This window comes from Temnothorax longispinosus, chromosome 11 (genome assembly GCF_030848805.1).
Source record: "Temnothorax longispinosus isolate EJ_2023e chromosome 11, Tlon_JGU_v1, whole genome shotgun sequence".
NCBI classification, from domain to species: domain Eukaryota; kingdom Metazoa; phylum Arthropoda; class Insecta; order Hymenoptera; family Formicidae; genus Temnothorax; species Temnothorax longispinosus.
Window position 1 is genome coordinate 956,016 of NC_092368.1, and position 18,598 is coordinate 974,613.

The 18,598-nt window shown below is 39.2% G+C and overlaps 1 protein-coding gene across 5 annotated transcripts; it reads left to right on the plus strand.

The window, feature by feature from the left end:
* Nucleotides 1-123: 123 nt before the first annotated feature.
* Gek (serine/threonine-protein kinase gek) lies at nt 124-18,339 on the plus strand. 5 transcript variants are annotated; one of them, XM_071793777.1, is made up of 27 exons: nt 124-310; nt 1,394-1,586; nt 1,768-1,947; nt 2,066-2,337; nt 2,441-2,740; nt 2,861-3,004; nt 3,083-3,208; nt 3,285-3,493; nt 4,044-4,255; nt 4,335-5,338; nt 5,485-5,720; nt 5,858-5,964; nt 7,625-7,822; nt 8,601-8,764; nt 8,895-9,150; nt 9,379-9,665; nt 9,830-9,973; nt 10,183-10,318; nt 10,592-10,833; nt 10,920-11,100; nt 11,200-11,388; nt 11,522-11,707; nt 11,844-12,025; nt 12,353-12,451; nt 12,706-12,829; nt 12,991-13,148; nt 13,353-18,339. In XM_071793777.1, exons 2-27 carry the CDS (start codon nt 1,460-1,462, stop codon nt 13,464-13,466), a joined length of 5,577 nt encoding a protein of 1,858 aa, XP_071649878.1. In that variant the 5' UTR covers nt 124-310; nt 1,394-1,459; the 3' UTR covers nt 13,467-18,339. The 5 variants fall into 5 exon arrangements, with proteins under 5 accessions (XP_071649878.1, XP_071649874.1, XP_071649875.1 ...); XM_071793773.1 differs by lacking the exon at nt 7,625-7,822 and having other exon boundaries at nt 125-310; XM_071793774.1 differs by lacking the exon at nt 7,625-7,822 and having other exon boundaries at nt 135-232.
* Nucleotides 18,340-18,598: the final 259 nt, after the last annotated feature.

Genomic DNA, 18,598 nt, shown 5'->3' on the forward strand with positions numbered 1-18,598 from the left:
AATATATAAAGAAGCGCGTGAAACTGAATTCGCGATAAGTTATCGACCTGCGCGACCTGAAATCTCGATTCGCCCGGCGTCGATATATCTAACAGCGTCACCGCTCTACCGCGTCTCGATTATCCTCGTTCCGTTCAATGACGTAGTGCTGCCATATTTTTTCCGTGGGGGCCTGCTAGGGGGTCAATCGAATTGTTGGTGTTCGGACACTCGGAGATGGCCGTGCAAGATGGTTTGTGATAACCAAATGGTGCGCGTGATAAACGATTGAGGAAAGAGATCGGAAACGGGGCGCGTCGTTTCGGCCCAGGTACCACCCTGCCCAACCATCGCCGACGGCCGCGCGGAATCGGCGTGGCGGGTGATCGCGCCTCTCTCGCATCTACGGGACCGCCTCGCCGCGCCGCGAGGACGGGGCGGACTTTACGTCACGCGAGTTTCGTTCGCGACGATGGCAGTAGTGCGGTGTGTCGCGACGAGGTTATAAAACCCCGGAGATCTGGGACGAGAGATCGTCGCGGATCGAGCCCACGCTCGATCCTCCTCGGAGACGACGCACGACGTTCGGCGCGCGCGGTCCGCGTCGTCGTCTCGTACTCCGCAGATTCCGTTCTGCGAACCGCTTACCGCCTCTACTTCTCTCTCTCTGCGGCGCACTATTTTTACCCCCCGCGCGCTTTTTTATTTAGACGCGTTTCTCCTGTTGCACGCTTTCGCCGAATATTTTGGCTATCTTTATAGCGGTTACGTAATTTCTCGACGTGAATGATCCCCGGCGCGAGAGGCGATCCCCGAGAGTGCGAGAGGAGCGAAACTGCAGTGTTCCGTGGCCGCTGGCGCGTTTGCCTGTGTCGATAGATCCGTGGGTACAGCGGTGGAAAGGATGACGAAAAGAATTTTTTTTTTAAGCCTTATTATTTTCTCCAGAAATTTGTCATTATCGAAGTAGAATTGTAAATAAAGTTTTCAAGTTTAAATGATAGGGATATTCTTGTGGAAAAAAAGAAAGTGTTTAGACTGTTATATTATCCATTCTTTCAGTGCATTTTGTCATCTCTAGTTATTTCTATTTTTTCATTTTCAAATTTCTCTTATATTTTTTGTTCAATCTTTATCTTTAATTATCTAATGATTTTACTCCTTTCCTTCTTTTCTTCGTTCTTCGCAATCTTTGATTTCGAACAAAATCGAACACAACTGTATGGATGAGAAATTGAATTACTTTGCATTTAATTCGTGAGGAGAAACGTGAAAGACCTGTTGTAATTAGAATACATCCTTATATCTTCTGTAAAAGAGTTACTAGTTATGGACAAGTTGTTTCATTTGTATACATGATAGTTATATCGCCAATATATAAGAATTGTTAAAGAAATTGCTTGTATTATTACAGGATTATTACAGAAGTTCTATCGAAACGTAACAATGTGGTATAAGGAGGTAAAGGCGAGTAACGACAATGGAAATGTCATCAACCGTAGATTGTAAAAAGCAGCCCTGTCGAAAAGGCGACATGTCAGACTCGTCGCGGTATCTTTATGGCCATCTTCCTCCCGACATTATGTCGAAAGGACTTCCCAACAATGGTAATGACCCAACATGTTAATATATCACGCGGGATACAATTTTAAAAAAGATCGTCACATTTTGCGATATGGTACATGCATGCACATGCTCGTACGGATACTCGCATTTATTTATTTTTACGTACGTTTCGTTATTTATTGATTCATATAGTCAGTTTAAGGATGTGCCGTACTGTTTTAGGAATAGGAGGAAAATTACACCAACTCGAAGGGCTGTTCATCGGTGGTTCGGCCCAAGGTGGACGAGCGGGTCATTTCGTTTCGATTGAGACGCTTATCGACGTTTTGCTCGTGCTCTACGACGAATGCTGCAATTCTTCGTTACGTCGTGAAAAGACTGTTTCTGACTTTATTGAGTTTGGTAAGCGATTAACGTCGTCTCTGGTGAGATGATAACTTTATCATCTTAATTCTTAAACCTTGAGCGTACACGATTGTCGCACGCACGTCACTTACATCGTTGATTTTTTTTATTGCAGTGAAACCGATAGCTTCGTGCATCAAGAGTTTGCAGTTGACACGGGAGGACTTTGAGATCGTCAAGGTCATCGGGAGAGGTGCTTTCGGGGAAGTATGTGTCGTAAGAATGCGCGGCTCGGACAAGGTGTTCGCCATGAAGATTTTGAACAAATGGGAGATGTTGAAACGTGCTGAAACCGCGTGCTTTAGAGAAGAAAGGGACGTATTAGTGTACGGTGATCGCAGATGGATCACGAATCTGCATTATGCCTTTCAAGACGACAATAACTTGGTAAATCTCGCCTTGTATTATATACTAGACGAAAAGAAATCTTTGATTTCTTAACTGATCATGACGATTGTCTAACTTGCTTTTTTACATTCCGTTTTCGCAGTATCTGGTCATGGATTATTATTGCGGAGGAGATTTATTGACGTTACTGAGCAAATTCGAGGATCGTCTACCCGAGGATATGGCTCGATTCTACATAGCGGAGATGGTGCTAGCTATAGGTTCTATACATGACTTGCGCTATGTGCATCGTGACATTAAGCCCGACAATGTTTTACTGGACGCGAATGGTCATATCAGATTAGCTGACTTTGGCTCGTGTTTACGACTGTTCGAGGATGGTACGGTGCAAAGTAACGTCGCTGTTGGTACCCCGGATTATATTTCACCAGAAATATTGAGGGTATGTAGTCTATTACTGTTCGTGATACACGTTACGTTACATCTTTCTCCTTTATCGTTCACGTATACGTGATGTGTGATTTTATCGTATCTGTATTGCCTTGTGTTATTGCTTGTTTAGGCGATGGAAGATGGTCAGGGACAATATGGTCCTGAATGCGATTGGTGGTCTCTTGGAGTATGTATGTACGAGATGCTCTATGGCGAAACACCTTTCTATGCGGAATCTCTAGTCGAGACTTATGGAAAAATTATGAATCACAAGGTAATACCTCTGAATTTTTGTAGATTCGAAGGCACATTGTTTGCTTATTGGTATAACGTTAACATTTCCTTTTTACAGAATTGTTTTGATTTTCCTCCTACGGACACTATGTACGACGTTTCTGAAGAAGCCAAAGATCTGATGCGGAAATTGATTTGCAGCTCTGAATTTAGATTAGGTCAAAACGGAATTGAAGACTTCAAGGTAATTTTCGTTACGATAATTTCTGACGACGCTATTTTACGCTCCAATCCATGTTTTGTCTTTTAAATTTTTACAGAAACATCCTTGGTTCGACGGCGTCGATTGGGATACGCTCAGAGACAGCACTGCGCCATACATTCCTGAAGTTTCCTCACCCAGTGACACGTCCAACTTCGACGTTGATGATACCGATGTCCGCACTTCCGACGCCGTTCCACCAGCCGCGAATTCTGCCTTTTCCGCGCTTCATTTGCCATTTGTTGGTTTTAGTTTCACGCAAGGAAGGTACGAAACGTATCTTTTCTTTCTGTTATATTTACGCTGTTATTTCTTTGAGTTTCGCGATACAAGAAGACGACTTATAGAAACAACAATCATATGATCCAAGTAATAATTGATATTAATAAATAAAGCGGATATGATACGGCGAAAAATGCACTTGTATGTATCTGATTGAATCTGTTGTTTCGTTGAAGTTTTCACAACAAATCGCATATCTCTTACGTAAAGGAATATTAGCTTTTTCCATGCCTTTTATGTCGTTCGTATTGCGTTAATTTCGTTAGCTAATCGGATTCAGGGGTGGAAACAGTTTTTTGATGCGAACAATAATGTAAAATCGATTTGATTCAAGTAGATGATTCAAGTAGACGCCACTCACGTTGCAAGGGCCTTCGTTATGCTTTCGTTCATTAAACGAAATTGCTCCTATTTATGATGCGAAGTAATGGACGAATCAAGTCGATTGTCGCGGACAGATTGTTGCTATATGTCGAATCGACCGACCTTTATCAGTAATATATTTTATCTACCACTTCGGTTTTTAACATTACAGTTGCATATCGGATCTGGGTTGTATTTCCCCCCTATCTCAGACAGACAAACGTATACAGATACTCGAGGAAGAAAACGCACGATTGATGCAAACTATTGACGATATGAAAAATCAATCGATAAGTCACACTTCGCCTGGTATCTCGCCAGATTCTAATAATGCGACCAGGAAACTTCAAGATGAAATAAATACGCTTACGAAACGCAATTGTGGTAAAGTTATAAGTTTAAATTTGTCGTAATCCGTCTGTTCATGTGTTTCACAGCATTAAGATCTGTTTGTTTTGTACAGAGTTGGAATCGCAGTTAAAATCTATGGATGTTCCACGCGAATTACGAACTTTGGATAATGGTGACATGACGAAATTCCGGGAACTTGAGAAGCTAGTTCGATGTCTACGTTCGGAGAAGGAAGATGCTATCAAGGACAAGTTGGACGCGCAGGAGAAATTGAAGCTTCAGGACAAAGAGTTGAAGGACGCGCTCACGCAACGTAAGCTCGCGATGGCGGAATACACGGAAGTGTCGGATAAATTATCCGAACTGCGGCAACAGAAGCAAAAGCTATCGAGACAGGTTCGAGATAAGGAGGAAGAGTTGGAAGTCGCGATGCAGAAGGTCGATACTTTACGCCACGATATTCGGAAAGCTGAGAAACTGCGCAGAGAGCTGGAGAATAGAATCGATGAAGCGATGGCGGAGACTAGCAAGGAAAGGAAATTGAGAGAGCGCAGCGAGGAATATTGCAAGCAAATGCAAGAGGAGACAGAGAAGATCAGACAACGTTCTATTGGAAACGACGCCAGCGCGAATCACGCGTTGGCCACTCAGGAAATTAACAGGTTAAAGGCAGAAGTTGAAAAGCTTGAGGTTCAGTATAACGAAAACTTGACTCAACAGCAAGGCAGGTTTAATCTCGATATTCGAAGTCTGCAAGAACAGTTGCACGAAGCGGACGCTAGAAGAGAGCTGTTAGAGAGGGAGGTGCAACTCACCAAAGAGAAGTTGGATGCTGCGAGATTGGAAAATATCACCGACAGCGAAGAAACCATAAACGAGTTGAGTAGACGTCACGAGAGGGAAAAGATTATGCTGGTTGAAGAAAATAAGAAGCTCGTGTTGGAGCTCGGTGCCCTTACCGACAGCGTTAATAGATTACAAGGTGAGAGAAGGCAGTTGGAGGACGAATATGAGGAGTTGAGGAACAAGAAAGAAGCTATCGCGCAGTGGGAAGCTCAGATCACCGAAATTATTCAGTGGGTATCGGATGAAAAAGATGCTCGTGGATATTTGCAGGTACATTTGCATTTTAATTGTTCATTCTTGAATATCTATCACTATTATTATCTGTCGAGATACGATAATGACATATATATAGATTGAAGGAAATTTCTGTTAGCCTATTCGCAAAGAAGAGAAATTATTATTTATTCTGATTATAGGCCTTGGCTACAAAAATGACGGAAGAATTGGAATTCTTGAAACACTCCGGCGGAGTTAGCGGCGTTGGAAGTGGAACCACGATGGCGGATAAAAATTGGCGAAATCGTCGGTCGCAGAAGCTCGATAAGATGGAACTGTTGAATCTGCAGAGCTCCTTGCAAAGTGAAATACAAGCGAAACAAGCAATTTCGGAGGAGCTCACCAAGACTCGCTCGGATTTGATAGCCGCACAAAAGTAATTTTTATTGATAAAGAATTGACAAGGAAAAACAAAAATAATTGCGAACAAAAATAAGTTTTAAACGAAAAACGATAACAGATCGAAGACCTTTGTTCTTATCTTTCTTATCTATTTATCTTTTTTTTTTCCAGGGAATTGAGAGATTTCAAGCAGCGATTGGATACCATGTCGCACGAATTGAAGCGGAAAGATATGCAAGTAAAAGAGCTGCAAGCGCGTCTCGATACCGGGGATGGCTGTAAGTACACTTCAATTGACAATGTGGAAAGCGAGAAATGCACAAAAGTCCGTTTGTTATATTGCTATGGAAATATTGCGTCTACATTTGTTCTGCAAGTCGCAGCTATACATGTGTATACATATTTGGTAGATGTGTTGATCTCTATACAAGTGTTGAGAATCTCTTAAATTCTAGTCTCTACTATAAAGAAGTTACGACGTGCGCGCGCGCATGCATACACACACACACGCCGAATATTTTACTGGAACTATTCTAATCTTATTGAAAATCCTACAATTATACTTGCACTTTCGGTGACAGCTTTTGCATGCGTATCTTCAAACCAGTGTAGTTTTGTGGCAATATTACATATTAATATAAATTTTATTTTCTTTTTTTTATATGCAATATTATTCATTTATCAGGTTACGATTATACTTATGCTGTAATGTTTGAACAAATATTTTTAATTGCGGACGAATGAAGAGAATCGTTAAACGTATACTGGAAAATATTTTTCAATCAATGAACGTTCAAAATAAGATGGAATTTAAAATATTACGTATGTGCAATCTCCTAGAGAATGATTCTTATAGTTTAAAAAACGTTATTCTATTACCAAGATGAAAGTAATGCGTCGCAAAGTATCTGGCACAATAATCTCTTTGTACAATTTTATACGGTCTAGTTCGGGTAACGCGATGAAGGCGCTATGAACATATGCATACAATTATCGAGAAACGATGCTGTAACATCGATGATACCTATCCTCAATAATCACTTTTATTTCGCTATTCGTAAGATCGTGGATAAGATTGATGATTATTCTCGATAGTTTCTTCTTTAAGATTTTGTCCCGTCAATTCTGCAATACTTTGTTTATATACGGCGTGTTTACTTCTTTTACTTTTCTTGTCCAAATTTTATCTGCATTTGCCAATACAATATTTTAACAATTCTGGTTGACTCTGAACATGAAATTAGAACTCGTACTGTTTTTTCCTCAACAGATGTACTCTGCGCGATGAGTATATTTCAGTTTCTTTTAAATGCTAGCACGGGAAGGCGATATCATGGACGATTGGTTGTTTGAATTGCTATTAATTCTCTTGAATACATATCTCATTTGTCACTTGACGTGGAAATGTTACCGGACACAATTATAGCTTCGGTCTGAGTTAAACTATCGCGATTCCATTTCCATTCTTATTGCGCATAAAATGGAGAGTAGCCAGTACCACTGGAAGAAATCTCAATGTTATGAAAAGATAAGTTAATTATATGTATTTTGTTGTCACATATAACATATCTAAAGGACATTATTGAGATCTGTACCTTCACCGGTCGTTATTTACATGCGATAATCTAATTTATCGGTGTGCATAGTGCGTTTGAATCTCTCGAGACTGGGGAAAATATGCTTCTTTTTCTAGAAAGCGCGAGGAAGATTTAATCGTTTGACACGTCGAGTGCGTTAAAATTTATTTTATATGTATCAATGTACAAAGTACGAATTTATAGAGATCGTTATTACTGGGATCTATGTAGCATAGTAACTCGATTCTCCAGTACGGTATGCGATTCTGATTTTCTAGACTACAAAGTGCCTCTGTTTATTGGCGTAACGAGCTGCGTGTGGGGCCTCTTGTTGCTCATCTTCAAACTATATTTGTGACAGCTGTCTCGTCCAGCGATACAACAAGCAAATCTCCAAACGTCGTTAGCACCAAACCCCAACGTATCATCGTACATCAGCCGTCGTCACCCCTACCAGTAATGCGTGCCCCCCGCATCACGACTTGTCGCTTATTAACTAGATTCGTTCCAGTCAACACGTTCATCAGTCAGAATGCCGTCGCCATCGTATCGCCGCCCGGTAAATGATGTGGCCAGCGACTTTGGATTGGATATTTTACCGCTAATTGTACACTGCAGCGCTATGGTTTATTTCCTTTTTTATTTATTAGTCCATTTCTCATACCGTGGTTTCTTGGGAAAAAAAATTTGATAAGAGTAAAACATAGCACTGCATCGCCTTTGAAGCTAATAACGAGCAGACGTTGATGTGTGACGTCCGATATCACCCCTAGTTCGAGTTGCAATATATTAATAGTTAATAGATTTTGTAAATGTATTTTTTTGACGATACAGTTAGCTTTAATAATCCTTATTCGATCGGTCGTTTTTTAAATCAATGGTTTAACAGATATGCGCGTTGTGTGAATTGTTTCGCTTTACGTGCCAGTAAAAACCAGTTGAAACTTGTAACATTTCAAAGCTACCTCCTCTAGCGCAATTCCATCTTGCAGTAGTTACATTTGCCATAACGGAGAGTGTGTAAAATGTGCCGTATTTTTGTGTAATATTCCTTACATATATCTCTGACACAAAGACATCAGGGAAACACGCACGCAATTATTACCTTTTTTTTTTCTTTTTAAATAATCTTTAAAGCATGTATACTTTACAAAATGTACAAGTGTGCTAAGAGATTTACCGTATTTTCAGGTAAGATATTACATGTCGCTGAAACCCTAGCGCTAGGACGATGGTGTTATTTTTCCCATGTTCGCAAATATTTTACATATATCGGCAAACATTCGTAAACTTTCATTATCATTGACACGTTACTCATCTGATCTGTCTCTCATTAGTTCTAGAACGTCCCACGTCACAGATGTCATATCTCGAGCACTTTCTCAAAGAAACGACAAGCAGCACGCGTCATGGAAGCGTCGACAGTGTGGAAGGTGACATCGAGGACAATCGTGCGCCTAGTATCACGAGCAGCAAAAGTAATCTGTCCGAGCTTAGTATCGTAAGTATCTTAGCACGTGTATATTTTATACAGTAATAGTATGAAAATATTTCACGGTATATGAGATATCACATATATCACTCAACTTTTACTTGATCTTTTTTTCATTTTTCTTATTTTCTTTTTCCAGGATCCAACTTCGCCATTATCCCACGAACTTTTGAACAAGTCCTCGGCCACTCACGGTCAAGCCAATTTGCAACCAAAGCCTAAATCACATCAATTTCTCGTACGGACGTTTTCAGCGCCTACAAAGTGTAATCACTGCACGTCTCTGATGGTCGGTTTAACGAGGCAAGGAGTCGTGTGCGAAGTGTGCGGCTTCGCCTGCCATATGCCTTGTTGCGACAAAGTACCTCCAATGTGCCCTGTGCCCCATGATCAAAGTAAGTAATCCAAATCAAAAGCAAAAAGATCTATTAGTTTTATTCAATATCTGGAAAAAAGAACCGGTGATTTTAGACAAAGTTCTAAGAATAGACAAAGATTTTAGAATTCGCCTTTCTAGCGAGTAAAGATTTATGTATTATACTCTTATACCGCGTCTCTGTATCTTTGTAATGTGTGTCGTTGTAGTTTCTCGTCACATAATATTCGTAACATGATTGTTTCAGCGAAACGACCACTGGGGATCGATCCTACACGTGGGATAGGTACTGCGTACGAAGGATATGTCAAAGTGCCAAAAATGGGTGGTGTCAAGAAGGGTTGGGTGCGTCAATTCGTCGTAGTTTGCGACTTCAAATTATTTCTTTACGACATTTCACCGGATCGCAACGCTTTGCCGTCTGTGTATGTTTCGCAAGTTCTTGATATGCGAGATGAAGAATTCAGCGTCAGCTCCGTTCGCGATTCTGACGTGATACACGCTACAAAGAAGGACATTCCGTGTATATTTAGGGTAATGTTTCAACTGTCAAATTTTAATCGTCCGACTACAGTAGACTCTTCCTTTACCTTACTCGTCAAGAATCAATTAGATCTTGGAAATTTCATGTTTCGAGTGATAATAACTATATATATTTTATTTTTTGCTTGGCATAAATTGTCTTCTTTTTTATTCAGATAACTACGTCGTTATTGGAGCCTCCTGGATTGAGAAATCATACGTTAATGTTGGCGGATACGGAGAGCGAAAAAACAAAATGGGTGGTAGCCTTAAGTGAGCTTCATAGAATTTTAAAGAGAAACAATCTTCCAAACACAACGGTATGTAGTTAATAATTGAAAATATTATAACGATATATTCTTTCTTCTTTGACATTACCTTTCCATTTCCTTTTACACCTCTCTTTTTTATATCTTTAATTATTATCACCAGAAAACGCTGTAAATGCCATTTTTTTACGAGTGTAAACGTTAACTATGCTATCAAAACGTTAACGCTACATTAATATAATTGTCATTTTTTGTCGTAGATTTTTAGAGCGAGAGAACTGTTGGATAATACCTTAGCGTTCATTAAAAATGTCATGTCAGGAGCGATTATTGATCCGGATCGTCTAGTCATTGGTACAGAGGAAGGTCTCTTCTGCTTAGATTTAGATCGTAGTGGTGAGTCATCAAATCGAGACAATTCTGAATTCCATGGTAGAAATAATAACAAAATAGCAACAAATACATATGCAAGATTCCGAGTTTCCAGGATTTTCGTTTATGAAAAAAAGAATCCCAAAAATGGCCTACTTTTCAGACCTACTTTCGAACGAATACCCCCTTAAGTAGATCTTTAAAAATGCAAAAAGCTTACTCGTTTACACGGAGAATACATTTAAGTGAGGAATTATATTTGATATATACTTAAGTGTAAATTTTAATAAATTGCAGAAATTGCAAGAGTCGGGGAAGGAAAAAAGATATATCTTCTTGAATATGTTACTGAGGAGCAATTGATTGTGGTATTGAGCGGAAAACAACGTCATGTACGGCTGGTTCCAGTGCGTGCCTTGGATGGAGACGAAGTCGAGTGGATTAAAGTAGCAGAAACTAAAGGATGTATCACGTTAACGACTGGAGTAGTGCGTCGTAATCCGCTTAATTATTGCTTATGCGTTGCAATAAAGAAACAGGTAAGGACACACGATTAGTAAACGTTATGTACAATAAACATAGTAACGTAATATACACATAATACGCACGTTTCTTATTTTTGTAGAACGCATCGCAAATCATCATCTATGAAATAACACGTACGAAAACGAGGCATAAACGTATACGCGAATTAATGTTACCGTGTCACGCACAAACCTTACAAGTTCTCTCCGAGGGTCGCTTGTGCGTCGGTTATCCGTCTGGTTTTTCCATTTACAGCATTTTAGGAGATCATCATCCTATTTGTAAGTATAATATAAGACAAATATGTCCCCGGTATTGTCTACCGGTCCCATTATATCGCAATCAGCAATCTTAATTGAGACTTATTATTCTTGCTCCAGCTTTGGTCCACGCTGAGAATACGCTTTTGGGTTTCCTCACCTACAGTGCTGTGGATGCGTTACGTTGCATCGAGTTGGCACGCGGTGAATTCTTATTAGTCTTCCATACGTTAGCGGTGTACGTTGATAGTCAGGGAAGAAAGAGTCGAGATCGAGAGATAATGTATCCTGCAGTTCCTACGGCAGTTAGTAAGTATGAACATCGTAACGTCATGTCTAACTGATCGTGCGACTCTCGTCGATCGTTGAAACGCTTTAGTATTTTTAGAATCTCTTGTATCATTCATTCTCATTTACGAATTTTGTTTATTTCAAATTTTAGGCTATTGCGAGGGATATCTTTTAGTGTATAGCGAGACTCATATCGACGTGTTTGACTGTACATCCGGAGACTGGTTACAAACGCTTAATGTGAAACGAGCCCGACCGTTGAATGTTTCAGGCTCTCTTACGTCTTGCGTGATAAATGACATGCCATATGTTATTTATCTTAGCAATTTACATCAGCGTAAGTGTGTTTTTTGCATCTAAGAAGAATACAGATGAAGAATACACTTTTTAACTCTTGCTACATTATCTGTTATCTCGTTTGCGCTGTTGGGTTAATTGGCTATTGTTTAATAACGTTAAACACGTTACTTTAGGAGAACTATTAAATCTAATGATGATGGATGCGAGCGGTAGACAAATTACAAGGCCACGACGAAGATTTTCACTGCGAGAAGGCAACAGAGCCGCGCGTCCTACAGACAGACGTTCGAAAATGATTTCTGCACCGACAAATTTCAATCATATTAGTCATATGGGTCCAGGAAATGGGATACAGGTGTGTAAAAAGTTGAAAATCTGAAAGATTCTAAGCGATAACTATTAGCGTACGTTATATCGCAGATACATAGACGAGTTATGTCCATTTCTATCAACGCAGGTTAATTTTAATCTTGGTTTACCTTATTTGTTTTCTTTTCCTAGTTCTAAGAGTTAGAAAAAGATAGGAAGTAAGTTAAACCGTGATTAAAGTTAATCTACATTGGTAGAAATGGGCATTTGAGAGGTTCTACAAGATAACTGGGTCGTTTTGGCTAATCCCAGTGTTGTATTTATGTACATTTGCGCAAGCATATTTTAAATATATATATTTTTATTATTATAGATACAACGTTTATTAGATTTGCCCACGACATTGGAAACTGCTGATCAACAGCATACGAGTCATCATAGTAGTTCTCATCTCCATAGTAGCCAGCAAAGAGTAAGTAATGTGAGCCGTTCGTTTTTCGATGGACGAATGAATCCGCAATAATTTTCTCTCACAAGTCCAATTCAAACGAGGCAAGGGCTGCGGTCCACTTGACACTACAAATGCTTCGAAGCATTCCTCTTCTCTTTTCTTTTAATGAAGAAAGAAGGAGAAGAAGGACGCTCCAAAGAATTTGTAGCGTCAAGTGGACCGCAGCCAAGGAGATACGTATCGATCGCCTTTTTCACTTGACTGCCTCTTTGCAGTTATATGATGCTACGCTTCAAACACCCAACAAGCCGGCACCGCTGCCTCCTAGGCATCCCCCTTCTGACGCACGTCGTCTGAGCTCGCATATGTCAAGAAACTCTGGATATTCACCGCACAACGGTAAATTGATGCGGTGTATGAGGCATATGTGACACGTTGAGAAACTCATTTTTTTCTCATGTATTTCTTATGTTACGAACGAAATTGTATGCGGGAAAAAACGCAACTTTCAATCTCCACCGTATTTTTACCGCGGTTAATCAGATGAAATGTGTATGTAGGCTCGACAACATCACGAAGAGGTCCCGCGCCACCAAGACCAACTGCCACACCTCCTTCCTTACCCCGCACTCCGGTGGACCAAATTGATTCCGAATCGGTACATTTGCGTTCACACACCCCGATTTCTCTCGGCAGTATCGCATCTTTACATAACAAGGTAATTTATTACCTTTACTACAGGCATGTTACTTTTGTACGTTATGATTGATTGCAACACAAGGAAACTCAACTTGCCTATTGAATTTGTCTACATACTTGTACGACTTTTAAAAATAGATTACACGCGTTTTGCAGTTTTATAAAATGTATGTGCATGTGCTCACACAAAAATTTGTTTATTTATTTATTTATTTTTATCTAGGAGCATCCATCTGGTGGCAGTCCTAGGCACTCGATAGCTTCGAACAATAGCTCAAATCCATCAACGCCACCGAGTCCCGCCCACGATCATGGATCGTCATCGTACGATTCGTAAATTTATTTAACACTTAAACGCGAGTGGATTTAGGTAAACGGTATGTATCTAGTATGTATTTAAGAGAAACGATCAATTCGGTATATACATACGCATATGTATACCTGTTCGCGTCCCTATATGTATGTATATATGTTAAGCTCTTATATTTTTACTATAAATCTTCAACTCTCCGTCTATCTTTTCCCCTCCGCGCCGTTAAAAACGCGAATTTTGATAATCATGCTGTTGACTGCGTGTAGACTTGTCAATCGAATCCAAACTTGTCAATCCGGACCTCTCTCTCCGTTGTTTGATAAATCGAAATTTAATTTTAGATTTTCGAGCCTAACATATATAGTCATATATTTGTAATGTACTTTACAGACACGCAGTACTCGTGTTTGATCTTTGAAATGGAAAGTTATTTCGCGGTATTGCCTTACCGTCGTGCAATATAATTATGCATACTTAACGTTATATGAGTTAAAACGAGTATCATAATCGTGCGCTTTGACGACTTTGTAATAATACACCGGCGCGCTGCGTGATTTTTTTTATGTGTGTGTGTGCGCGCGCGCGCGCACGCACACATAAACATAAACTGCGGCGAATTTTCTTCGCGGAACGATGCGTTAGTGCATTTCTGTAATTTTCTGATTTTCAAGAGTTTATATGTAATAATTTATGACCGCACTTAAACGAAGAGACCCATTATCATAATATAATGGTAAATTATTGTAAATACTTTATACCTAACGAGAGAAACGATGTATCGTTGAGCTCGCTTTGCGATGCCATAGCCATTTCTTTCGATTAGTTGTCCGTTCTTTACTTCGAATGGGAATGATTTCGAACAATTTATATAACGAGGAAAAAAAATTGGAATCTCAGTCAAATTAACTAGCAATAAAATTTTAAGCTATTTAATGTATCGTACGTACCCTCGACTTTAGACGAGAGCAGTAGCTGCGAACGTATAAGTATACTTAAACTAACGTTACACCGGGAATAACTGCGCGATTTTTACAATGCTAGTAGTTAGTCTCGTTTATATGGAGACTGTCGTGATAACGTGTCACGAGCACTACGAGACGAGTCTCCCTCGATCTTTCCTTTCACCGTGCATATACGGATGATAGCTCTCTTTTTTTTTTCCTCTTTCTCACCGGCACATTCTCATTTTTCCTTTTGATAAAACCAAGTCAAGAAACAAAGTCGGAGAAGAGATATTTATGTATCGCTTTTGTAAGCGGCATCAATCGCGCCCCGCGCGACTATCCCCGGTTTAACGAGGTGACGAATTAAGACGGAGCGCGAATTCGATTCGATGCCTTAAAACGACTAAACGTTTTCTATCGCGTCATAACGCGCTGTAATGTGCACGGTATTATCCGACTGTGTGAATAGTAGAACGATCGTGTCGCGAGCTCCCGCTGATAATAAGTAGCTGTTAAGATAGAGGACTCACACCTGTGTGCGCTGTAGGCATACGCGATGTCGTCGTGTCCGCGAACACGACGCGGCGGAAAATATGTATCGTGTGTATATTCGAGTGCGTGTACCCCAACTGGAAATTAGAAACGAGAGAGTATTGTCTTTTCGACGATCGAAGGCATAATATCATCGACTAACAGAATCTTAGCGCGGATCATTTGAAGAAACTCTAGTTGGTAGTAGGGGGATGAAAAACCGTATTACAGAGCCCCGTGGCAATTATTAGACGTATGAAAGATCGTACATAAATACATTTAAGTGCAATGTATCGAAATTTAAGGATAAACGCTGAAACGAAATAGTGGGAAAGGCGACGAAGGGATATATTGTCAGGTCGTTCGAGGAAGTTAGTTTCTCCCTTTTGTAAATTAATATATTGCGAATTAGGTTTTAAACTGCGTGTACATTACGAGACTGCGACGCGCTTTCGTTACTTTTGTACGTACAACGAGTGGGCAAAGTGCCAGTACGCGAGGCGGTATGACCAAATGAAACTAATTTATTTCAAACGACGATTGTACTGCTCATCTTCGTAATTTAACAATCTACGTCGGTTACCGTCGGTTCTCTTTTTTTCATAGCTGTAGCTACGTTTTATAGCTGTTGTCGAAGAAAACGCGGTGAAACAAGGGAATTTGAATTATCGAAATTTTCAATACTTTAAAACGCGCTTTGTTAACGCAAACGACGTTGTGTACGTGCACACAATTGAAACATAAGAAAGGAGGTGTTACAATTATAACGTACATTTTTACTAAAAAAGAGGAGAGAAAAGAAAACAGCCGCAGAAAATCGCGAGAGTTTGGTACAAGAGGACAACTGTCTCAGGATTTTATGCCAGTAGCTTAAGTACGGTATAATATTACCTAGCGATCAAGAGACTCGAACAAACTGCTGATAGTAATTTTACGTTCGTTGCTATGTCTCTCCCTCTCTCTCTCTATTTCTCTCTCCTCTCTGTCTCTCCCCCACCCCCTTTCTCTTTCTAAGTCAAATTTTTGACTTGTGAAAAGCAAGAACGATCGAAATTGAAAAGTTGGGTGATGCACAAGCACGTTGAGGAATACAAGTTAAGAGAACGTCGCGCGATCGTACTTTAAACATCCTCTGATATATATCTGCTTCCTAGACACACATTACAGATACAAGTTACTATCGGCTAAACTCGCAGCCTTATTCTAAATGGACAGAAGAGACGTCGATGCTACGAGACGCGTGAAAAGAATCGTACCGCTATTATGTAACGCGCCGTTTGCCGTAACGTCGAAACTTGCGAAACTGCGAGTGAGATTACAAGTTTAGCGTCGGCCGCAATCGCAAGAATTGAAAGAAGGATACATACGAAATGGGCCCCTATACAGCACACAAACGTTGAATCAACATTGAAAAGACATTGCAGAAACGTCTGTCTGCTGAATCGTAATGTTCTTGTAGACGTTGTAATTCAACATTCAGAAAACATTGCTCGATGATCGAACGGGTTATTGGTGAGCCTCTCTGACGCTTCCTTCTTGCTTATATTTGTATATATACGACATCTTTATAGTGTTCAAAAATCTTGTAATAATACATTAACCGGCAAATATTAAAAACAATTAAATTGTAAAATATTGATTAACATTGCGTTTAGCAGAACGTGTTTTTTTACAACTGTTGATTTTCTGAGCTCAGATTAGAACATTCCTCTAGATCTAAAAGAAGAATCCAATCTGAATTCAGAAAATTTCTAAAGTTGCAAAATGTTGTACTAAACGCAATCATTTATTCAATTTATGTGCGATGTAGATTTCACATAAAATATTAAAGTATAAAAAAATTTTATTTAAGATAACTATCAACATATATATGTTAAATAAAAAATATCTTTATACAAATTTACAATATACATATAAAATATCTTTATTTGAATTTCAAAAGACTAATAATTTGTTCAATGCTGTAGACATCTAAAGAAGTGTAGAAGAATCAACGTAGATTCAACGTTAAAACGTCTCAGCAACGTTGTTTCAACTTTTTGTGCTGTATGTGGGGGAACGTCGCGCTGTACTTATCGATAGAATCGAATGATCCGCCTATTCTTCCGTTAATTGTTACTTAAAGTTTTTAAGACGAGAGACATCGACTGTTCGTATTTTGGTTGCGTCGTCACTTTCGGCCAGATCCGGCGATCGATGCATCACACGTATGAAAGGAATTGTCATTCCTGTATATAGCATTGATTTCGTCTTTGTAAATAACTTCGATTTCGGTCTACTTCTCGAATCTATTTAAGATATATATATTATATATATATATACATATTCCCAGTGACCCCGATTGATGATTTGTGAGCCTATATCGTTATTTATATCGGACATACTCTCCATGGGGCTACTAGAAGGATATTATCCGGTTCATTATTTTATATTATATGTAAAAATGCGAATATCGTTAGATGCGTATATTGTTCTTTTTTTTTTAAATCAAGTATCGAGATATACGGCATTCTGCGCGCGACAACAAATTATATATTACGTATATACAGACTGTGTTACGTATATACGAATGTGACTAGCATTTTTTTACATAAAGCGGGCAGTCGGCCGTTTAACCCTGTATAACCCAGTTTTAATTGTTCCGAGTAATAATGATTTTTTTATACATTTTAATAACGCTATTTTACCAGACTGCTGGAAAAACTAAAGAAATTATTGCAAATACCGAAAAAAACCTTGGCCCTCCGGTTTTCAACACTCCACCATCGTTCTAAACATCAGTCGGTTTTTAATGATAATTTTTCTGAAAAGTGAAATTAAACGAGAACGATGTGCAATATCGATCGCTCATCTTTTATGAAAAATAACAAAATTTCATGATAGAACAATAATTGGGTTATAGAGAGTCGAAGAAACGCTGTTACGACATTTTAAATTGTTAATCTCTGTCGGCGTGTAACGGTAAGATTATATTATCACTTTGCAAACAATTAGACTAACGACCCACCTCCTATCCCTCTCTCGCGCATACACACGACACAGTACACACCCACACAGACACACACGTTATTTATAACAATATACGCGTATCGTTAGCAATATTTATTAAAGACGTATAGCGAAATATTATTTGCGCTTTGGATAAAAGTTGTACTTTATTGTAAATTATCGCGTGTGAGCTATTATTAGGAAGAAAGGAGACCAAACTTTATGTATCTAGTATCTCGCTATGGGGCGCCGAAACGCCCTGTCTCTGTAGATTTTGTAGTATTTATATCGTTTGTCATATTCTTTCTCGCGTGTGAGACTACCAGAAGGAGGGTAGCGAAACGTGTACAATATATTTTTTATTTTATCCATTCGAAAACGAGTTAATTTTCCTGTGTAGAACAGCTATATTAATAAAAGTAAAGGAGAGCCCATACCCGTTGTACATGATTAACCCCTTCAGCAGCATTGACGTTATTTTACTTCTTACTTTTCTGAAAGTGAAATAGAATATAAGGTTTAAAGTCCCGAAATAAAAAACTGCTTTCTTCAACAATGTCAACTAAAAGAAATATATAGAAGCATTTTTTATCTGTCAGATAAAATGTAAGTGAATGCGATCTAACTGTAGAAAATATCAGGATATGCGAAGAGAGATATCGTGTTATCGAAATTAAAAAACAATGCGTCATT

Bases quoted from the DNA above. Each gene is read 5' to 3' on its own strand.
- Gek (XM_071793777.1), top strand. From the start codon at position 1,460: ATGGAAATGTCATCAACCGTAGATTGTAAAAAGCAGCCCTGTCGAAAA. The intron at 3,209-3,284 runs GTAATTTTCGTT...AAATTTTTACAG, and splicing joins ACGGAATTGAAGACTTCAAG to AAACATCCTTGGTTCGACGG. The intron at 5,965-7,624 runs GTAAGTACACTT...TATTTGTGACAG, and splicing joins TCTCGATACCGGGGATGGCT to CTGTCTCGTCCAGCGATACA.